At 41.3% G+C, this 23,170-nt stretch overlaps 1 protein-coding gene and 1 non-coding gene across 2 annotated transcripts in view; one reads left to right on the forward strand and one right to left on the reverse strand.

Moving 5' to 3' along the window:
• The window catches only part of LOC126428353 (probable cytochrome P450 304a1), a 124,983-nt gene that overhangs the window by 98,494 nt on the left and 3,319 nt on the right, over positions 1–23,170 (forward strand). The window contains exons 6-8 of the mRNA XM_050090284.1: positions 4,015–4,195; positions 10,076–10,193; positions 17,677–17,818. Coding sequence (XP_049946241.1) covers positions 4,015–4,195; positions 10,076–10,193; positions 17,677–17,818 — 441 coding nt within the window. The remainder of the gene's footprint in view (positions 1–4,014; positions 4,196–10,075; positions 10,194–17,676; positions 17,819–23,170) is intronic.
• On the reverse strand, positions 10,428–10,502 carry Trnat-ugu (transfer RNA threonine (anticodon UGU)). The gene has a single exon. It is a non-coding gene; the product is annotated as a tRNA-Thr (tRNA).

A 23,170-nucleotide genomic window follows, 5' to 3' on the forward strand; every position in this document is an offset into this window, starting at 1 on the left:
GGTTCAAATTAAAGCCTAACCTGAGCCTGTCTTCGTATTCACCCGAAAAACAGTATAGTACTTTGTACAAGCTTAAATGAGTAGTGAATATTCGTAATAGCCTATATTACAGATATTTAAAGTCGGCAGTACATTCTATTATTATATGTATTATATTATTATCATAGTAAATTCTATACATTATATTACTGTCATGTGTTTCTGGAACGGGAGTGGGGAGGGGGGGGGGGGGCGGTGTCAGTAAAGTGTAGGTCGAACTCCGGGAGACGAATAGTGGCGGTGGTGGCATGAATGGGCTCCAATGAGGTGTTGTGTTCAGGTTGCCAGTTAAGTTCGCTGCGCCACTGGTCGAACTTTACATGTAGTGGATTAGAATGCCACCCCCCTCTGTGAAAATTGATTAAATTTCCATTTTGTTTCTGTGGTTAGTGGAATTGTGAAACAAGTAATGTACTGGGTCATGCCTAATAAATTATTTGTAAAGTGGTTGCATTACAAAAGTTTTCAAATGATTGTACGTTTCTGGTCATGGGTTCGAATTCAGTTAATATTTTCTAGTCAGTCGTCATCACAGTCCTTAGAAATTTGTAATAAGAATTTTAGAGCACCCAGTGTACGTTGCTGCAAGCCACTGAAAGCTAAATTTTGGCAAACTCCATGTCAAAAGCAGGTAGTTTCCCACATTAGCAACCCACCAATAAATGAACCGCAATTGCACCTGATTCGATCTGGCTTCAGATAATAGTCAGCCCCACGTGCAGTCATGTTTGTTTCTTCAGTGTCACAATTACTATTATTTTCATTTACCACCCAGTTAAAGTAATCCTAAAACATGCCATGAACTTTGCCAGTCACAGTTGATTCAATCTCATCTACTGTACTTCTTCTAGCAGGGTTTGGAGATGAACTGTTATATGATACCCTGATGTTAGATACATTAAAAAGGGAATTGTTTTTCACGAACATGCACAATTTTGTACCTAAAACATAATGTTTCTATGTGTCAGTGATAACTGTACAATAGTAACTTCTGGAAGTGCACGCCAGAATATAACAGCACACAGATTCTGGTATGTGCTTCCTGGTATTGGAGTAGTGTCGTTGAAATTTAATTAGCATGTGACCTTATAAAAAGATGGGGATTTTTGCCTAAAATTAAACTCCTCTCTCCTTGGTCAAATAACAAAGAGACAGAGTTAATGCTATTTGCCCACCTGCTGGTGATTAATATCCGCAGTAATTATTCACAGTAATTAATATTCACAGTGATCATTTCTGGTTGTACGGTGGCACTAGTTGTTTAAGTGTGTATGTTTCTTTCTGTCATATTATGGTGGGTTTCAATTTTTTTGCACTGTGCTCTACACTGGGAGGAACTCAAGTTTCACACCAGAAATTAACTGGACAGCTGACCAAATACTAAACACCCATTGCTACTTACTGTAAAGAAGAACACATTAAATTGCAGAAAGCCACATAAAAGTGTCTTTCAATTGTGCCTGTCTGCAATTTAATGTGTCATCTTTAAAGTAAGTAGCCATCTGTCTTTTCCTACATTGTTGATATTCCTACCTGGAGTTTCCACTGTTCAAACATGCAATATCATTAATACTGCTCTCATGGTGATATCCATTAATAAAATATTTTCGAGTTTCAAATTGTGTCAACTGCCCACAAGCCTTTGGCCGAGATCTCTTCTGCCATTGTCAAGGGTTGACTGTTGTGTGGGTGCCACTGCCAGGCTTATATACCCATGCTGTCACCAATGACATTACTGGTGCTCAATTCCGCACCATACAGGGTAATGTTTGGGTGGTGCAACTGCTGTGTCTGATTCAACTGCCCAATCAGAGAATCCCAAGCCATACTTGGCTGCAATTCACCATCTAATAATCACACAGTCTCCTAGCAAAGGTCTAGCAGCTAATGAAGCCTGCAAGAGGTGATCAAGGCCTCAGAACACCTGGAATATACAAATAACATATAGGTATGGGCAGTTTTATGTCAGTCAGACTGTCTGCGCTATTGAACAGGGCTGCATAGAACATGAAAGTGTTTCTACCTGCACTGTCCCAAAAAATCAGCTGTAGCGCAACATGCACCAAAAAATGGCCACTGAATTGCATTTGAGAACATTTCTATTATTAAATGGACCAACAGTTTCTGGGACAGTGTAATAAATAAAGCACCGGAGATCAAAATATTGGACGACACCCGCAAGAAAAGACAGTGGATTGCAGCCTGTGATTGGGGAGTTCAAGCAGCTGTGTTGGTTGCACCACCAAAACATTGTTATACGAGGGCCGTTCAGAAAGTAACCTCCGGTTGATTTAAAAAAATACACCAAGTTAAATATTTTAATATATACATCTTACAACTACATCTTTGCACTATTTTTCTACATAGTCTCCATAGCGGTTGAGGCACTTATCGTATCTCTTCACAAGCTTTGAAATTCCTTCTGCATAAAAATCACCCGCTTGTGCCTGGAGCCAGCCTGTGACCGCATCTTTGAGCTCTTCATCGTCATCAAACCGCTGTGACCCGAGCCATTTCTTCAAATGCATGAAGAGGTGATAATCACTTGGCGCCAGGTCTGGGCTGTAAGGTGGATGGTTGATAACGTCCCACTTGAAGGACTCAAGAAGGGCCGTTGTTCTGCGAGCAGAGTGAGGACGGGCGTTATCGTGCAAAAAAACAATACCGGAAGTCAGCATACCACGGCGTTTGTTCTGTATAGCCCATCGTAACTTTTTTATTGTTTCACAGTACACGTCTTGATTAATGGTCGTACCACGTTCCATGAATTCAACCAACAACACCCCTTTGGCATCCCAAAACACCGTTGCCATCAGTTTTCTGGCAGAAAAATCTTGCGAGGCTTTTCTTGGTTTGGTAGGCGAATTTGAATGTGCCCACATCTTTGATTGTTCTTTTGTCTCAGGGTTCACGTACTTAATCCAGGTTTCGTCACCGGTCACGATTCTGTTTAACAATGGTTCTCCTTCGTCCTCATAACGTGACAGAAAGTCTAATGCAGAGGCCATTCTTTGAGTTTTGTGGTGGTCGGTAAGAATTTTGGGCACCCATCGTGCACAGAACTTACAGTAACCCAATCTTGCTGTCACTATCTCGTACAAGAGAGTCTTAGAAATATGTGGAAAACCAGTAGACAACTCCGACATTGAGAAACGTCGATTTTCACGAACTTTTGCTTCAACTGCCTGAATGAGTTCGTCAGTCACCAATGATGGTCTACCACTCCTCTCTTCATCATGAACGTTTTCTCGTCCACTTTTAAATAAACGTACCCATTCACGGACAACTCCTTCACTCATAACTCTTGGTCTGTACACGGCACAAAGCTCACGATGAATAGCTGCTGCAGAATATCCTTTGGCTGTAAAAAACCTTATGACAGCACGCACTTCACATTTGGCGGGGTTTTCTATTGCAGCACACATTTCAAACTGCCACAAAAACTAAACTAGCGCAGGTACGACGTTCACTCGACCACGGCTTGATGCCGACTGACCTGTTGAGTGCGTGAACGCACAGATGGCGTCGCTACTCCCCCCACAACCCGCACTGTGACCAGTCGGGGGTTACTTTCTGAACCGCCCTCGTATATGGTGCAGGACTGAGAACCAGTGACGTCACTGCCAAAGGTGCGACTATATAAGCACAGCAGGGGCGTCCATGCAACAGTCAAGTACTTGACAATGGCAGAGGGGATTTCTTCCAAAAACTATCATGCAGTTAACTGTACAGATAGTTTTCGGACATGTTTACCAGAACAGTAACAAAAAAAAAAAAAAATCATGCGAATCTGGCTGTTACAATATGTGAAATTACAAAATTTCTCTTACTTTTTGAACGCATGTCGCATAACAGTTAAAAGTGGTATTCAGCAATCTAAGTAAGATGCCAGCAGTGTGGTAGAAACATTGGATGGTGTGTAACATATCATCATATCTTGGAGATTTAGAGGAGCCACATGGCTGGTTGTTATAGCGGAGCAGCTGTCCCTGATTCTGCTGGACTTCTTCTTCCCGACTGCCTCCTCATTGCCGGCCACTCTGACGTGGGCCCTCCTCTTCACATCTCACCACCTGGGGGTGCAGAAGAAGGTACAGGATGAGTTGGATGCAGTCGTGGGTCGCGGGAGGCTCCCCACACTGGACGACCGGCCCAAGTGAGTCAGGATGAGCACACTACGCCCATCTCGTCACATTTTATCTTTATACTTATTAGTACGATGATCATTCCATAATTAAACAGCCAAACATTTACTGATGAACCAAAAAAATTTGACTGCTGCCCATCACAAGATTGTATCTACCGGGTGCTCAAAAAGTCAGTAATAAACCACAAATAATGTAGATGGAGAGGTAAAAATTGACACACATGCTTGGAATGACATGGGGTTTTATTAGAACAAAAAAACAAAGTTCACTAAATGCCCGACAGAAGGCACTGGACAGCAAAACGTCAGTGACTGCACATGACAATCATGTATAAAAGGAGCTGTGATGAGAGAGAGAATCAGATGTGCCAGCAGTCGCAGCATGTTGACGTTACCTGAAAAGGCACTTTTAGTGAAGCTGTATTATCAGAATGGGGAATGTGCTAGTTCAGCGTTACGATCCTATCGCCATAGGAAGGGGATTCGAATGGGTAAAGGTCCGTTGACAAAAGCAGCTGTGGTGAGAATGATTTCGAAGCTTGAAGCCACGGGTTGTTTAGGCGATAGACCCCTTAGTGGCCGACCGAGCACAATGCACAATGCTGCTGAGACAGTTCGGAAGAAATGGAGACTGTAGCGGGTTCGTCTATGCACGGGGAAGTCAGCGCTCGTGCAGTCGCATGTCACACCGGCATTCCATACACTACTGTTTGGTTGGCACTGAGGCGTACCCTCCGATGCTATCCGTACAAAATCCATCAGCATCATGAACTGTTACCTGGCGATTTAGTGAAGCGGAGGGCATTTGCGGTGTGGGCATTTGAAAAGATGGCGGAAGATGACGATTGGTTGAGTAATGTGTTGTGGACCGACGAAGCTCATTTCACGCTCCGAGGGTCTGTCAGTGCCCACAACTGCAGAAATTGGGCTACCGAAAATCATTGAACTGTCGTGGAAACTCCATTGCATGACGAGAAAGTCACAGTATGGGTTGGATTTACCACATCTACCGTTATCGGGCCTTTTTTTTTTTTTTGAGGAAATGCGTGATTCTGGTTTTGTAACTGCTACCGTGACAGGTGAGAGGTACACCAGTATGTTACAGAATCGCATCATCCCCAGCCTGGCTTATAAACACCTGCTGGAACGTACAATGTTTATGCAGGATGGCGCTCCACCTCATATTGCTAGACACGTGAAAGATCTCCTGCGCGCGTCATTTGGTGATGATCGTGTGCTCAGCCGCCACTTTCGTCACGCTTGGCCTCTCAGGGCCCCAGACCTCAGTCCGTGCGGTTATTGGCTTTGGAGTTACCTGAAGTCGCAAGTATATTGTGATCGACCGACATCTCTAGGGATGCTGAAAGACAACATCTGACGCCAGTGCCTCACCATAACTCCGGATGTGCTTTACAGTGCTGTTCACAACATTATTCCTTGACTGCAGCTATTGTTGAGGAATGATTGTGGACATATTGAGCATTTCCTGTAAAGAACATCATCTTTGCTTTGTCTTACTTTGTTATGCTAATTATTGCCATTCTGATCAGATGAAGCGCCATCTGTTGGACATTTTTTGAACTTTTCTATTTTTTTGGTTCTAATAAAAAAACCCATGTCATTCCAAGCCTGTGTGTCAATTTATACCTCTCTATCTACATTATTCCGTGATTTATTCAGTTTTCAAATTTATACCGACTTTTTGATCACCCGGTAAGTTGCTGATGTTGTGGGCACATGACACAGTGAGTAAAGCAGAGATGAATAGTGAATCATTTTAATGAAAACACTGGCTGCAAATGGGTAAATCTACTAACATAAGCAAATTATGTTAGTCACATTTGGGCATTGAAATGAATTGATTGTAACACGTGAAAATTTGTGCTGGTCTGGTACTTGAACATTTACAAATAAGGTGTCAGTGTCTTCTTGCAGACATGTCCGAAATGGCAAGTGAGGGGTTCATGGGTAGGTGACACTATGCTAGTAATGCGTGAGAAGCTGGGAATTTGGGTCAGATGGGAAGTGTGCTCGGATGACAAGGCAGTTGACGCAACCTTTCCCCAGGTTCGGTCTGGCACAAATTTTCACCTGTTACCATTCATTCATTTGACGGTCAATGTGGCTAATGTTGTTGAAAACCTTTGAATACTATTTGTGCACTGTGACAAAGCTCATGGGTTGGCAATATGCACATATACAGATGGCAGCAATATCGTGTACACAAATGTAAAAGGGCAGTGTACTGGCGGAGCTGTCATTTGTGTGTGGGTGATTCATGTGAGAAAGTTTTCAACATGATTATGGCCACACAACTGGAATGCGAATGGTAGTTGGAGCTAGATACAGGGGACATTCCATTTCGAAAATTGTTAGGGAATTCAATATTCTGAGATCCACAGTATTAAGAGCATGTCAAGAATATCAAATTTCAGGCATTGTCTCTCACCACGGACAACAATGGTCTTCTCTTAATAACAGAGAGCAATGGCATTTGTGTAGACTTGTCAGTGTTAACAGACAAGCAACATTGTGTGAAATAATTGCAGAAATCGATTTGGGCTGTACAACAAACATATCCCTTAGGGCAGTGCAATGAGATTTGGCATTGGGCTATGGCAGCAGACAACCACCGCGAGTGCCTTTCCTAACAGCACAACATGGCCTGCAGTGCCTCTCCTGTGCTCATGACCATATCGATTGGACCGTATATGATTGGAAAACTGTGGCCTAGTTAGATGAACTCCCATTTCAGTCAGTAAGAGCTGATGGTAAGGTTTGAGTGTGGCACAGACTGCACAATGACGTGGACCGAAGTTGCCAACAAGGCACTGTGCATGCTGGTGGTGGCCTCATAATGGTGTGTGTTCTATTTACTTGGAATTGACTGGGTCCTCTGATCCAACTAAACTGATCATTGACTGGAAATATTTATGTTTGGCTACTTGGAGATCATTTGCAGCCATTCATGGACATCATGTTCCAAAACAACAATTGTATTTTTATGGATGACAGTGTGCCATCACTGATTTGAAGAACATCCTGGACATTGAATGAATAATTTGGCAACACAGATCACCCGAGAAAAATCCCATCAAACATTTATGCGACATAATTGAGAGGCCAGTTATGCACAAAAGCCTACACTGGCAAAGAACGGACACCAAATATACCTTTGACAAATGGCAGACTGTTATGATCTGGCATCTAGGACTGAGATTCTCAGAAATGGTTAGAGAATATATGGAAAGTGGTTGAAGGATAGTGTAACCACAAGTTGGTGCAAGGTCTTGAACATCCATGCCTCATCTCCAGCCTGTGTGGCCGAGCGGTTCTAGGTGCTTCAGCCTGGAACTGTGTGACCGCAATGGTCGCAGGTTTGAATCCTGCCTTGGGCATGGATGTGTGTGATGTCCTTAGGTTAGTTAGGTTTAAGTAGTTCTAAGTTCTCATCTGATGACCTGAGATGTTAAGTCCCATAGTGCTCAGACCCATTTGAACCATGCCTCGTCACAGAACTTGTATTGTATAGTGGGTTAGGTGGCAGATATGACAGTATGTATTGCTGGTGTATGCAAAATATTTTCAGAGATCACCTTTCAGCACACATTGTTGAACATGGAGCTCAACAGCAGACTACATCTGTGTGTTCCCTTGTTGACCCACGACAACATCAGGGTTGAAATTGTACTGTGGATTGATGGAAAAGTGGTGATAAGTCCTTGTTCGAGTGGTTTGTGGGTGAATAGCTGGCATCCCAGATGTGTTCCATTGTGCCCAGATCGGAAGAAATGGATGGCCAGGACATCAGCTGAAGATAACTACGGTGCTCCTTAGATGTCTGTAGCATGATTCTGACCTTGTGACGTGGCCAGTTATCACACTGGATGATGCTATCGCCATTGGAGAAATCACCAAAGGAGAATGGATATAAGTGGTCAACAATGAATGTTCACGTAGCCCACAGCTTTCTTATGCCTTAGATTACTGCCACAGATACAATGGGAGTTGGGTGAATGTCAACCATAGTATAACACTGCCCCACCTAGCCTGCATTCATGATGCTGTACATGTTTCAAGCAGTCGTTCAACTCAGTAATAGCGTATTTGGACAGACATCCCGTCTAGGGACAGACAGGTCCTCAGGAAACTTCAAGCCACTTGAAGAGGAGTGCAGTTGGAACACAGTTTCCAGCCCAAATATCATGGGAGGCACTTTTGGCTGTGCATTGACTTTCAAGGAGCAAAATTATGGGTACATCCTGGGTTGCTCCAGCAAAACCAGTTAAAAGTGCAACTTTAGTTTTGGGTTACACATCAGGTAAATATACTACCCCTGTTTGGTACAATTATGCCCTTACTAAACAGATGTTTATTGATTTTAATGACTCATATAGACTCATTATTGGATTTATAAAACCTAAACCATGGTATAAACTGCTCTATTTATTTGGAATTTCCACTCTTGACATCATGTATGGAGTAGCTATATGCAGAGAAAGATATCTGCCTCCAATGAACACCCATTATATGGTCGCTGTCCTGCTCCTCCAAGACTGACATCCAGGAAAAGTTTCATGAAGGCAACAGATAACGCTATCCGGCAGACATGTTCAGATTATCTGTATGGGAAGGCGAGGTATGAACACCATTGGATGACACCATCAAACAATCATTGCGTGGATTGCAAAGCCACAAGACAGTTTGCAGAAATAGGGCTATTTCTCGTGATCAACCCTTTGTGATTGTAGAGTTCAATGAACTACAGAGCACTTATACCAGTGTAGACTATGTCAGGATTGCTAGATAACCTGATGTCTTAAAGCTCTGAAATTGTAGTGATTCAGTCTAAAGTCAGGTTGTTGACTTTGTCTTTATTTCTTTTGTTTCAGCATTCTTTGTGTACTCTTCATATTCCAAATTAGCATTAGTTTATGAGAGTGACTGTCATTCTGAAGTTCAGAATATTATACCAGGGTAGCCATTATCCTGTGAGATGTGCCATTGTCTTCAAATTTTAAATCAGCAGTTAGTTTGTATGTGCTATATTGTATGTATATGTGTGTGTTTTGTATGCTGAAGTTGGATGTTTTTGATGTAAATAAACAAGAAAATTAAGCTTTCATGCTTCTGTGGCAATATACATTTTTAGTTATACAAATTATTCTAATATATACAATTGCTGAAATGCATTTAATCCTTTGGCAGAACCAATTACATTTTTTTCCTGAAACACAGCAGCATCCCAGGCCAGGGATTTTAGACCTCTCTTAGTAAACTGTTCCACTCCCCTTCCCCTTTCTTTCTCAAAAGAAATCAGTTCACAGGCTTGTTTATATATTTATTTGACATCAAATGTAAGGATTGCCATCTACTGGCTGTGCCGAACTGTGCCAACTGCTGCACAAGAAAGAAAGTAAACTGTAATTCCATAATATGGTCTTTGTTGTTACATAAACTGCCCCAAACTTGTTGCAGTGTAGCACATTTATTTTGTGGTAATGGTCTAACGTTTGGCTAATCCTCCATTTCTTTACATTCAACTTATTTTTGATACCATACTGTGTAATGCAACTTGCAACCGCCTTTTGTTTTTTACATACCTTTTTTTGTTTTTCCATTGAGTTCCATTTATGCTCCTTTATTGTGGCAGTGACATTACTGTGTTGCTCAGACTTTCCACGGACAAATCTTCCTAACCTTTGTTGTACATCCTCCATGTCTAAATCAGATGAAATTGGTAGGGGTCCCATACAGAGCTGCAATACTCCAGTAATTTCAATGAATTTAATATTTTTTTTAAAGTCTGCCATCAGCTGCTAAATTTCAAATTCACTTTAAATGGCATCACATGAAAACACTAGTGCTTATGCTTATTTCATCCTGCAGCCTACCCTACACAGAAGCCACGCTACGGGAGGCAATGAGGATCCGAACCCTCACTCCTCTCTCCGTCTTCCATAAGGCCACGGAAGACACTACCCTCCAGGGTTACAGTGTGCCCAGAGTGAGTCTTTTTTATGTGTTTGTTTTTTTGTACTGAATATGTTGAATAAAAAAATCTACTTGTCACCTGAAATTTTACATGAATGCTGAAGTTGGATGTTTTTGATGTGAATAAACAAGAAAATTGAGCTTTCCTGCTTCTGTAGCAATATACATTTTTGAAATTAGAATTATATTAATACCGTCAGCTGCTCATGGGTGTTGATATATATCAATGGGGACAGGTGAAAATGTGTGCCCCGACCGGGAGTCAAACCCGGGACCTCCTGCTTACATGGCAGACGCTCTATCCATCTGAGCCACCGAGGGCACAGAGGATAGTGCGACTGCAGGGACTATCTCGCGCATGCCTCCCACGAGACTCACATTCTCACCTTGTACATCCACACACTACATCCGTAGTGTCCCACCCCAACACACTCATTACTTGTGGAAGACACTCTTTCCAAGTCCTGTAAGAGTTCGGGGAATATGTGTGCATCTGCACAGAAGAAGGAGGTCATGGCCCGTATTGCCAGAACTATATATATTTATATAGATATGGATATGGTGTCTGTTCTTTCGGACATATATATATAATAGAGAGAAACATTCCACGTGGGAAAAATATATCTAAAAACAAAGATGATGTAACTTATCAAACAAAAGCGTTGGTATGTTGATAGAGACACAAACAAACACAAACACACACACAAAATTCAAGCTTTCGCAACCCACGGTTGCTTCATCAGGAAAGAGGGAAGGAGAGGGAAAGACAAAAAGATGTGGGTTTTAAGGGAGAGGGTAGGGAGTCATTCCAATCCCGGGAGCAGAAAGACTTATCTTAGGGGGAAAAAGGGACAGATATACACTCGCGCGCGCACACACACACACACACACACACACACACACACACACACACACACACACACACACACACACACATATATATCCATTCGCACATCTACAGACACAAGCAGATAAGCAATAAGCAATTTTGACAAAAAGAGACTGAAGCTTTTAATATGTGGTGCTGAAGATTAGATAGATAGATTAACTAGTGAGGATTCTGGAAAACAGAAATTTATAGCATAGCATAACTAAAAGAAGGTATCTGTTGACAGGATACATCCTGAGGCATCGAGGAATAGTTTGTTAATGGAGGGAATATAGGGAGTAAAAATTGTGGACAGAGACAAAGCCGTGAATATAATAAGAATTTTCAAGTGCATATAAGATGTAACAGCTACACAGAGATGAAGAGGCTTGGATAGACTAGCATAGTGAGCAGCATCAAACTAATCTCTGGATTGATGACCACAACAACAAAGAAGTAGTACAATCGTAATATATGAAAGTATAGTTACCTTTTCAAATATTGCCGTGATGTAATTTAGCCATTCTCATTGTTACAAGTAGTACTGTCCTTTTCAAGGTCCAGATTATCAGGTCATGTGTACAGGTACTGATAATTAGGATTAAAATGAATTCAGGTATTTTACAATCCATTGATATTTGTGGTTTATTCCATGCCATTTTAAGACAGATAAACTTCACAAATTAAGTGCTGTTGAAAATTGCTCATAACTAACTAACTTTACTGACTGACTGTACCGGTAACTACTCATTGCAGGCTAAACTGAGGTTGACTTTACAAAATATTATCAACTGAATGCTAAACAGATTCTAATTGAGATTGACTTTTTAAAATATTATGATTGACAGCAAAATGAAAACAGACTGTGGCACTGTGCATCATGCCTAGTTAAAAGTTGCTGTAGGAAAGTCTTTACAAAATATAGTATGGTGTACAGAGTTAGTACATATTCAATAACAACATAAAAATAGGAATTTTAAGTAATACCATTACATATTAGATCATGAAGCTATTTCGATTAACAAGTGGCAGTATACTCTTTAAATGACTTTTTTTGTGGGCTCTATTTTTATATGCAAATATTGGGGGTGCAGACTTTCCTCACTGTTTGTGATTATTTGTCCACTGAGAAATTGCCATAAACACAAATTCTGAATTTGAAATATGCACTAACTAAAATATTTTGCAGGAAAGTGATGCATTTGTGTACATGTAAAAGATAGTAACTTTTCGACTCTGTATGTACAGAACAGGGAATCAGTGATCATAAGGCCGTTGCAGCATCCCTGAATATGGAAGTTAGTAGGAATATAAAAAAAGGGAGGAAGGTTTATCTGTTTAGCAAGAGTAATAGAAGGCAGATTTCAGACTACCTAACAGATCAAAACGAAAATTTCTGTTCCGACACTGACAATGTTGAGTGTTTATGGAAAAAGTTCAAGGCAATCGTAAAATGCGTTTTAGACAGGTACGTGCCGAGTAAAACTGTGAGGGACGGGAAAAACCCACCGTGGTACAACAGCAAAGTTAGGAAACTACTGCGAAAGCAAAGAGAGCTTCACTCTAAGTTTAAACGCAGCCAAAACCTCTCAGACAAACAGAAGCTAAATAATGTCAAAGTTAGCGTAAGGAGGGCTATGCGTGAAGTGTTCATTGAATTCGAAAGTAAAATTCTATGTACCGACTTGACAGAAAATCCTAGGAAGTTCTGGTCTTACGTTAAATCAGTAAGTGGCTCGAAACAGCATATCCAGACACTACGGGATGATGATGGCATTGAAACAGAGGATGACACGCGTAAAGCTGAAATACTAAACACCTTTTTCCAAAGCTGTTTCACAGAGGAAGACCGCACTGCAGTTCCTTCTCTAAATCCTCGCACAAACGGAAAAATGGCTGACATCGAAATAAGTGTCCAAGGAATAGAAAAGCAACTGGAATCACTCAATAGAGGAAAGTCCACTGGACCTGACAGGATACCAATTCGATTCTACACAGAGTACGCGAAAGAACTTGCCCCCCTTCTAACAGCCGTGTACCGCAAGTCTCTAGAGGAACGGAGGGTTCCAAATGATTGGAAAAGAGCACAGATAGTCCCAGTCTTCAAGAAGGGTCGTCGAGCAGATGCGCAAAACTATAGACCTATATCTCTGACGTCGATCTCTTGTAGAATTTTAGAACATGTTTTTTGCTCGCGTATCATGTCATTTCTGGAAACCCAGAATCTACTATGTAGGAATCAACATGGATTCCGGAAACAGCGATCGTGTGAGACCCAACTCGCTTTATTTGTTCATGAGACCCAGAAAATATTAGATACAGGCTCCCAGGTAGATGCTATTTTTCTTGACTTCCGGAAGGCGTTTGATACAGTTCCGCACTGTCGCCTGATAAACAAAGTAAGAGCCTACGGAATATCAGACCAGCTGTGTGGCTGGATTGAAGAGTTTTTAGCAAACAGAACACAGCATGTTGTTATCAATGGAGAGACGTCTACAGACGTTAAAGTAACCTCTGGCGTGCCACAGGGGAGTGTTATGGGACCATTGCTTTTCACAATATATATAAATGACCTAGTAGATAGTGTCGGAAGTTCCATGCGGCTTTTCGCGGATGATGCTGTAGTATACAGAGAAGTTGCAGCATTAGAAAATTGTAGCGAAATGCAGGAAGATCTGCAGCGGATAGGCACTTGGTGCAGGGAGTGGCAACTGACCCTTAACATAGACAAATGTAATGTATTGCGAATACGTAGAATGAAGGATCCTTTATTGTATGATTATATGATAGCGGAACAAACACTGGTAGCAGTTACTTCTGTAAAATATCTGGGAGTATGCGTGCGGAACGATTTGAAGTGGAATGATCATATAAAATTAATTGTTGGTAAGGCGGGTACCAGGTTGAGACTCATTGGGAGAGTGCTTAGAAAATGTAGTCCATCAACACAGGAGGTGGCTTACAAAACACTCGTTCGACCTATACTTGAGTATTGCTCATCAGTGTGGGATCCGTACCAGGTCGGGTTGACAGAGGAGATAGAGAAGATCCAAAGAAGAGCGGCGCGTTTCGTCACAGGGTTATTTGGTAACCGTGATAGCGTTACGGAGATGTTTAATAAACTCAAGTGGCAGACTCTGCAAGAGAGGCGCTCTGCATCGCGGTGTAGCTTGCTCGCCAGGTTTCGAGAGGGTGCGTTTCTGGATGAGGTATCGAATATGTTGCTTCCCCCTACTTATACCTCCCGAGGAGATCACGAATGTAAAATTAGAGAGATTAGAGCGCGCACGGAGGCTTTCAGACAGTCGTTCTTCCCGCGAACCATACGCGACTGGGACAGGAAAGGGAGGTAATGACAGTGGCACGTAAAGTGCCCTCCGCCACACACCGTTGGGTGGCTTGCGGAGTATCAATGTAGATGTAGATGTAGGTGTAGATGTAGGGTAACAGGACAGTAAAACTGAATCTTTTAAAAAGTTACATTTTAAAATTAAAAAATTCTGGATTTCTTACCACACAAATAACTTTAGATAAAGACATAATTTCTTGAATTATACAAGGTTGAAGTAAGATAAGATCTGCTGCTTTATGAAGAAGAAAATGAGGATGTAATTCCTAAAACAAATAATTATTTGTGGTGTCAGATTTTTGAGTACACAAGTTTTCTTACGGAATAATTTTCTGGAGTAACTCATCACTTAGAAAGGAAGTATTGATTGCACAAAAGTGTGCAGTAAGAGTAATATCTGGTCTTGACATCTTCAAGCAGCTAGGCATTTTAACTGCACCATCACAGAACATATATGCACCAATGAAATTCATCATAAATAATCTATCACAATTTGAGAATCACAGTCCATATCTTCAACACTAGAGGGAAAAATGACCTTCATTGCCCATTATTAAATCAGTCAGTGGCTCAAAAAGGAGTTCAACATGCAGGAAGAAAAATCTTGGATTGTTTGCACCAAAACATAAAATGTCAGACAGGTAGTAAAGGAAAATTTAAATCTAACCTAAAATAATATCTGCTGAACAATTTTTATTTAAAACTGGCAAACTGTAAAAAAAAAAGAAAAAGAAAAAAAAGAAAGAAAAAACTTATTTTAAGTTTTCGCACTAATCACATCATATATACATCTCCTGCAAACTGACTCATTTCACATTATTTCGATAAAAGTATCATTCAAATGATCTGTGGAATATATAACTAACTAGTACTTATAAAAATGCACACACATTCATACATGCATAATTCACACGCAGATGGCAGCTGTCACCTCAGGGTCCCACCCAACACCACTTCTGTAACCCTGTTATCCTCCCCAACTGAGTTCGCTATTCACTGCAGTTGTGACTCAATGTCCAGAGGTTACAGTTGTCACGTGTGTGTGGCTTGTGCGTGCATGACTGTCCTTTAACTTAGACTGTTTTTAAAAGTGTCTGTCTACTGCTCAACCACTTCACTGTGTAGTGAGCATCAGTCTGTCGTAATTCATATTGTTATTCCATCCAAGATCTTCCAGTATTTCCAAACAAACTACTCCTAACACAGTCAGTATTGTGGTATTAGTTATGTCGTGGACAATAAACAGTAAGAATTGCAGATTTTTGTTGGCCTCACATACCTGTCTGTTCATATTTCAGATAAGAAACATTCATTTATATAAATATTAGTATAAAGTGGTTTTGATTAACAAGTGTTAGTTTAGATTGTGCATCCTGTTTCATGTTTACAGGATTGTACACTGGTGTGCAAAACTTAAGGACAAAAGTAACTTTCACATAATTTGTCACTGCCAAGTAACACAGCTCAATGAAACTTGAACCATACGTAGAAAGAACATGCTACATTATAGCACAGAAGATAGCTAACTAAAGGAATAGAAATAGAAGATTATTGTCTTGTAACATACAATTTCAAGCCATTGACTTAAAGTATAGGAGACTCGTCAAAACACAAAAAATGGTTTACAGTTTTCCTTATAATACCAGTAATATAATATACAGTGCTGAATAATTACTTAATTAAGCAGTTAATAATTTTTCTTCAAAAGTAACAAACTTTTAAGATTAACAGTCCTAAGTATTTGCTCTCTCCTACTCAAATTTTCAGGTTGTCATGTATGAATTCTTCCACTGAATAGTAACATTTCTGCACTAGTGAAATTAGTACAAATGACACTTCTATTCAAAGACAATAATTAAACTGTAGTCACATTTATCACGGATTACAAAATGCAGGACATGGTGCTTCATAGGGTGTGTGATCACCACAGACAGCAATGGATTCTCTGCAACCTGTGCCCACATTGGTGACAAAGCTGGTAAGGAGTTCTTGTGGTGGGGACTTCCACTCCTCCACCACTGCAGATGGCAGCTGCTGGATGGTTGTTGATGCGTGTGAACATGCTGCAATACATCTTCCCAGTGCATTACACATGTGCTCAGTGGGATTGAAGTTGGAGGAATGGCCAGGATCTTCTCATTTCAAGAGCTCCTTAACCTGCACTCTTTGTTGTGGTTGCACTTTTGTCATACATAAAAATGAAGTCAGGGCAGAATGCACCCCCAAAAATACGGGAATGGGGAAGTGTACTGTGTCACAATAACACTGACTGGTGTCTGTACTGTGTTCAAAGATTTGAAGACCAGCACATAATAAATCTGCTGCCATCTGAGAAGAGCGAGGGCCCTATCTCACACTGGCCCAATCCTTTGCTCTTGGCACCATTGCAGATCTTTGAACAGGGTACAGATACCAGTCAGTGTTACAGTGATATAGTACTCCTTTCCTTTTCAGGGCTGTGTTCTGCCCTGACTTCATTTGTATGGATAACAAAGTGTGACTGCATCAGAGAGCACAGGCGAAGGAGCTCTTGTAATGAGAAGATATTCAGGGAGTGGATTGGCCTGGCCATTCTCCCAACTGAAATCTCATCGAGCACGTGTGGAATGTGTTGAAATGACATAGGACATCCACATGCAACAACAGACATCCAACTGTTGTCGGCTGTGCTGGTGAAGAAATGGAACACCTTATGACAAGAACTCCTTACCAACTGTGCAGCCAGTATGTTGCAGAGAATGTGTTCCTGTCCGTGGTGATCACACACCCCATTAAGAACCATCTCTTACCCTGTGTAATGCCAAGAGGACCATCATAAATTGCAATGATACCAGTGTCATTATTGTCTTTGAATAAAAGTATCATTTCTGCTGTCTCATTGTGTGTTTCTTTCAGTTACTTTGTGTACTATGCTGTAGCAGTTCTTTTTACTGTGGTCCAAGTTTCATCCAAATATGTTATTTGGCTGTGGCACATCATGTGAAAGCTACTTTCAGTGTTCAGTTCTGCACACCAGAGCGCATTGTTGTTTTCGTTTTGAGCCTCTTTCTGTCATCTTTGGAACAACATTCTTTCACAATAACTAACATGATCCAAGGGACTACATTACAGGCTTTAGCTTCAGTGAATATTGAAAGCCTGTTGCTACATCCTAATGAATGGTGCCTCACTTTTATTTGAGAGTGATGTCTGTGTCAAAATAATAATTTCCTCCTTGTATGCAAGCTATAAGTGAATACACTGCGTGAAGAAACTGAACATGTGCCTTTCGTGTTGCAGGGTGCCATTGTGATAACGTGCTTATATAGCATGCACATGGATGGAGATCTATGGGGTGACCCAAACACCTTCAGGCCTGAGAGGTTTTTGGACACTGATGGAAAAATCATCAAGAAAGACTTTACTCTGCCATTTGGAGCCGGTACGTGCATCTAAAAAAACTGACACCTGCATAATAGGTATAAAATAAAGGACTAGCGATAGAGACATGCTGGACTAAATGCATTTGGCTGTCGAGAGAGCCCATGTGTTGCCAAGGCTGTTTTGAGCACACTGCAGAAGTTTTGCTGGGAAGCCTTTGCACATCTTCCACACAGTCCTGATTTCTCCCTGTGCGATTTCCATAGTTTTGAAGCTCCAGCGTTTGGTATCTCAAACAGAATGTCCTCCGCTATGCTAACCATCATGGATTTCAAAACATCAATCATGTGAAACCCAAGTAACTCTTTTCTCACATGGCATACAGAAAGTCATAGGTCAAGGCAGTCAGATAGAGGCAATATTTCTCAATTTCTGAAAAGCATTTGACTCATTACCATGTCTACGCTCATTGTCAAAAGTATTATCATATGAGGCATCAAGTGAAATTTGTGACTGAACTTAGGAATTTTTGGTAGTGAGGTCACAGCAAGCTAACTTGGATGGAGAGTCATCAACAGATGTAGAAATAACTTCGGTTGTACCCCAGGGAAGTGTGTTGGGTCCCTTTCAGTTCGTGTTGTGTATTAATGACTGTCATCTGTGCTTGACTTGTCAAGTTAGGGGGCAATGTAGATTAATGCAGAAACAGAAGTGCAACTTCAGCCAGGATCATTGTTTTACTGCATTTATTGTGATGACTGGTTTCAGGAAATTACATTGCCATCATCATGTCTTCTGCAATACACTTCACTGAATCTTTACCAAATGCATCTTACATCATATCTTATCATAGAACAATATTATACGAACATGCAGTCAATAGTACAGGGCTATTACAAATGATTGAAGCGATTTCATAAATTCACTGTAGCTCCATTCATTGACATATGGTCACGACACACTACAGATACGTAGAAAAACTCATAAAGTTTTGTTAGGCTGAAGCCGCACTTCAGGTTTATGCCACCAGAGCGCTGGAGAGTGCAGTGAGACAAAATGGCGACAGGAGCCGAGAAAGCGTATGTCGTGCTTGAAATGCACTCACATCAGTCAGTCATAACAGTGCAACGACACTTCAGGACGAAGTTCAACAAAGATCCACCAACTGCTAACTTCATTCGGCGATGGTATGCGCAATTTAAAGCTTCTGGATGCCTCTGTAAGGGGAAATCAACGGGTGTGAGCGAAGAAACGGTTGAACGTGTGCGGGCAAGTTTCACGCGTAGCCCGCGGAAGTCGACGAATAAAGCAAGTAGGGAGCTAAACGTACCACAGCCAACGGTTTGGAAAATCTTACGGAAAAGGCTAAAGCAGAAGACTTACCGTTTACAATTGCTACAAGCCCTGACACCCGATGACAAAGTCAAACGCTTTGAATTTTCGGCGCGGTTGCAACAGCTCATGGAAGAGGATGCGTTCAGTGCGAAACTTGTTTTCAGTGATGAAGCAACATTTTTTCTTAATGGTGAAGTGAACAGACACAATGTGTGAATCTGGGCGGTAGACAATCCTCACACATTTGTGCAGCAAATTCGCAATTCACCAAAAGTTAACGTGTTTTGTGCAATCTCACGGTTTAAAGTTTACGGCCCCTTTTTCTTCTGCAAAAAAAACGTTACAGGACACGTGTATCTGGACATGCTGGAAAATTGGCTCATGCCGCAACTGGAGGCCGACAGCACCGACTTCATGTTTCAACAGGATGGTGCTCCACCTCACTTCCATCATGATGTTCGGCATTTCTTAAACAGGAGACTGGAAAACCGATGGATCGGTCGTGGTGGAGATAATGATCAGCAATTCATGTCATGGCCTCCACGCTCTCCCAACTTAACCCCATGCGATTTCTTTCTGTGGGGCTATGTGAAAGATTCAGTGTTTAAACCTCCTCTACCAAGAAACGTGCCAGAACTGCGAGCTCGCATCAACGATGCATTCAAACTCATTGATGGGGACATGCTGCGCCGAGTGTGGGAGGAACTTGATTATCGGCTTGATGTCTGCCGAATCACTAAAGGGGCACATATCAAACATTTGTGAATGCCTAAAAAAACTTTTTGAGTTTTTGTATGTTTGTGCAAAGCATTGTGAAAATATCTCAAATAATAAAGTTATTGTAGAGCTGTGAAATCGCTTCAATCATTTGTAATAACCCTGTATATCAGCGAGTCAAGTATAATAAACATATTGCACTGAGTATACAGGCTCATTTTGCTGGTATACTGTTATTCTCATGTTCATGAAATATCGTTCTGTGATATGTTATGTAAGATGCATTTGGTCAAGATTCAGTGTAATACTGCATAAGATCTGATGATGGGAATGTAGTTTGCTGACACCAGCCATCACAATCAATAATAGCAATCTTGGCTTTCTGAAGTTGTACTTCTGTTCCTGTGTTAATGACTGTGTGGACAATATTACTATCAGCCTCAGACATTTTGCACTTGGTGCAGTTATCAGTAATGAAGTACAGTCTGAAAGAGGCTGCACAAATCTTCAGTCACATCTTGCTAAGATTTCAAAATGATGCAAAGATTGGCAACATGCTTTAAAGGCTCAGAAGTGTAAAACAGTGCACTCCACAAAATCGAAAAACATAGTGTCTTATGACTACAGTATAAACTAGTCACAGAATTGATCAAAAACATAGCATCCTGTCACTACCGTATCAGTGAGTTATAGTTGGAATTGGTAAACTCATACAGATACCTGTATCTAACAATTTGTAGGGAAATGAAATGGAATGATGACTTGGGCTCAGTTGTGGTTAAGTCAGGTAGCAGATTTCAGTTTATTGTTAGAATACTGGGGCAATGCATTCAGCCTACAAAATAGTTTTCTTAGGAATCTTTTGTGTAACACATCCTAGAATATTGCTCAAGTGCATGGAACGCATACCTAATAGAACTAACAGCAGATATTGAGTGTATGCACTGAGGTGACAATGTGGGATGCACCCTGAACATAAACGTCAGGACAGAGTGGCAAAATTTGCCATTAATGGGCTATGGCAGCAGACAACCAATGCTAGTGCCTTTGATAATAGCATAATATTGCCTGCAGCACCTCTCCTGTGCTCATGATCATGTCAACTGGACCCTAGATGACTGGGAAACTGTGGCCTGGTCCGAAGAGTCCTGATTTCAATTGGTAATAGCTGATGGTAAGTTTTGAGTGTGGTGCAGGCTGCATGAAGCCATGGACCGAAGTTGTCAACAAGGCACGGTGCAAGCTATTGGTGGCTCCATAATGGTGTGGGCTGTTTTTGCATGGAGTGGATTTGGTCCTCTGATCCAGCTGAACAGTGTGGTGCAGACTACACTAAGTCATGGACCGAAATTGTCAACAAGGCACTGTGCGAGCTAGTGGGTGGTTCCACGATGGTGTGGGCTATGTTTGCATGGAATGGATTTGGTCCTCTGACACAACTGAACCAATCATGGACTGGAAATGATTATGTTTGACTACTTGAAGACCATTTGCAGCCATTCATAGGCTTCACATTCCCAATTTTTATGGATGACACAATTGTTCATGATATCCCGTGTTCCCATAACCCTCCTGGCATCAACCTTCGTTAGTCACTTTCCTCACCCATCCAGCCCCCTCCCTGTTTTCATTCCAGCACTACACAGCCGTCATTTCACTGGCACACCCAGTCTTTTAATTTCTTTTATTTCTCTCCTTTTCGCTACTTACCCCCCTTCCCCCTCCACACCTTCTCTCTTGCCCTCCGTCTAAACTGCAACACTTGACTGTCCGCCACTCCCACCATACTATCCCTCCCCCTCCCCGCCCCAGCCTCCTCCTTACCCCCACCCAGTCGCCACTCCCATCATGCACTGGTGCTGCTGTTCACAGTGTGGTCTCAGCTCTCTGAGACTGCAGACATGTGTGCAAGTTGTGTTTGTGTGTGTGTCTACTGCTGACAAAGGCCTTAATGGCCGAAAGCTTTAATTGTGTGAATCTTTTTATTGTGCCTATCATGACCCAGCATCTCCACTATATGGTGAGTAGCAACTTTCCTTCTCTGGTATTGTTCATGATAGGTTTGACGAACTTTCTGAACATTTAGAGCAAATGATTTGGCCACACAGATCACCCAGCATGAATCCCATCAAACATTTATGGAATATAATCGAGAGGTCAATTTTTGCACAAAATCCTGCACTGGCATTAATATCACAATTATCATTTGAGCAAGGGATAATTAAGTGTTAGATTTTATTGTATGTATGTATTGTCTTATTATTATTATGTTGTCTGTTAAAATCAGCTGTTCTTTGTTTATGGTGAAATTTTACCACAGTTTAACATGTCTCCTGCACCTGAATAAAATGATTTAGGTTATGTATGTTATGAGACAAATAAATCACAATTCAACATATATGGATGGCTGTAGAGCCAGCAAGGTTCATTATTTCTTCAGGGGCTTCCAGTGACATGTTGAGTCCATGCCACATCAAGTTGCTGGACTATGGGGGGCAAAAGGAGGTCAGACATGATCTTAGGAGGTATCCCATGGCTTGTGTCTCCTCAAAAAGACAGCGTGAATGGTCACAGGTTTGTTTGACCTGTGGAAGAGTGTCACAGAGATGTTTAAAGACCTGAATTGACAGACTCTTGAAAATAGGCATAAACTACCCTGAAAAAGCCTACATACAAAGTTTCAAGAACCAGTTTTGAGTAATTACTCTTAAGGATATACTACAACACCCTACATATTGCTCACATAGGAAACATTAGTACAAGATTTGGAAGGTAGGAGACGAGGTACTGGCAGAAGTAAAGCTGTGAGGACGGGGAGTGAGTCGTGCTTGGGTAGCTCAGTTGGCAGAGTACTTGCCCACGAAAGGCAAAGGTCCCGAGTTCGAGTCTCAGTCCAGCACACAGTCTTAATCCGCCAGGAAGTTTCAAGATTAGACTAATTACAAAATAGGCACAGAGGCATTTTAACAATCATTCTTCCCAACCTCCATATGCAAATGGAGAGGATAAAAGTCCCTAATAACTGGTACTATGGAATGTGCCCTCTGCCATGCATTTCATGGTGGTTTGCAAAGGATAGGTGTAGATGTTGATACTGCTTCTTTAGTGTGCTTATAAGTGCAAAAATCAATACAAGTTTGTATGTACTTCAAAATTCAATAAGAAATTTATTGTATTTTTTAACTGTCAGATGTGTGTTGTGTGTGTTTTTTTTCTCCCCTCCTGCCCCCTCCCAGTGTATATAAACAAAATAAAGCATTGTCAGCAGTCCATATGTCTAAAACATTGTATCCACATTCTTCATGCTATTCGTGACATTCAGGATTGTAATGGGCTGTATGAAGAATTAAAGATATTAAAG

This window comes from Schistocerca serialis, chromosome 12, assembly GCF_023864345.2.
Source record: "Schistocerca serialis cubense isolate TAMUIC-IGC-003099 chromosome 12, iqSchSeri2.2, whole genome shotgun sequence".
In the NCBI taxonomy this organism is placed as follows: domain Eukaryota; kingdom Metazoa; phylum Arthropoda; class Insecta; order Orthoptera; family Acrididae; genus Schistocerca; species Schistocerca serialis.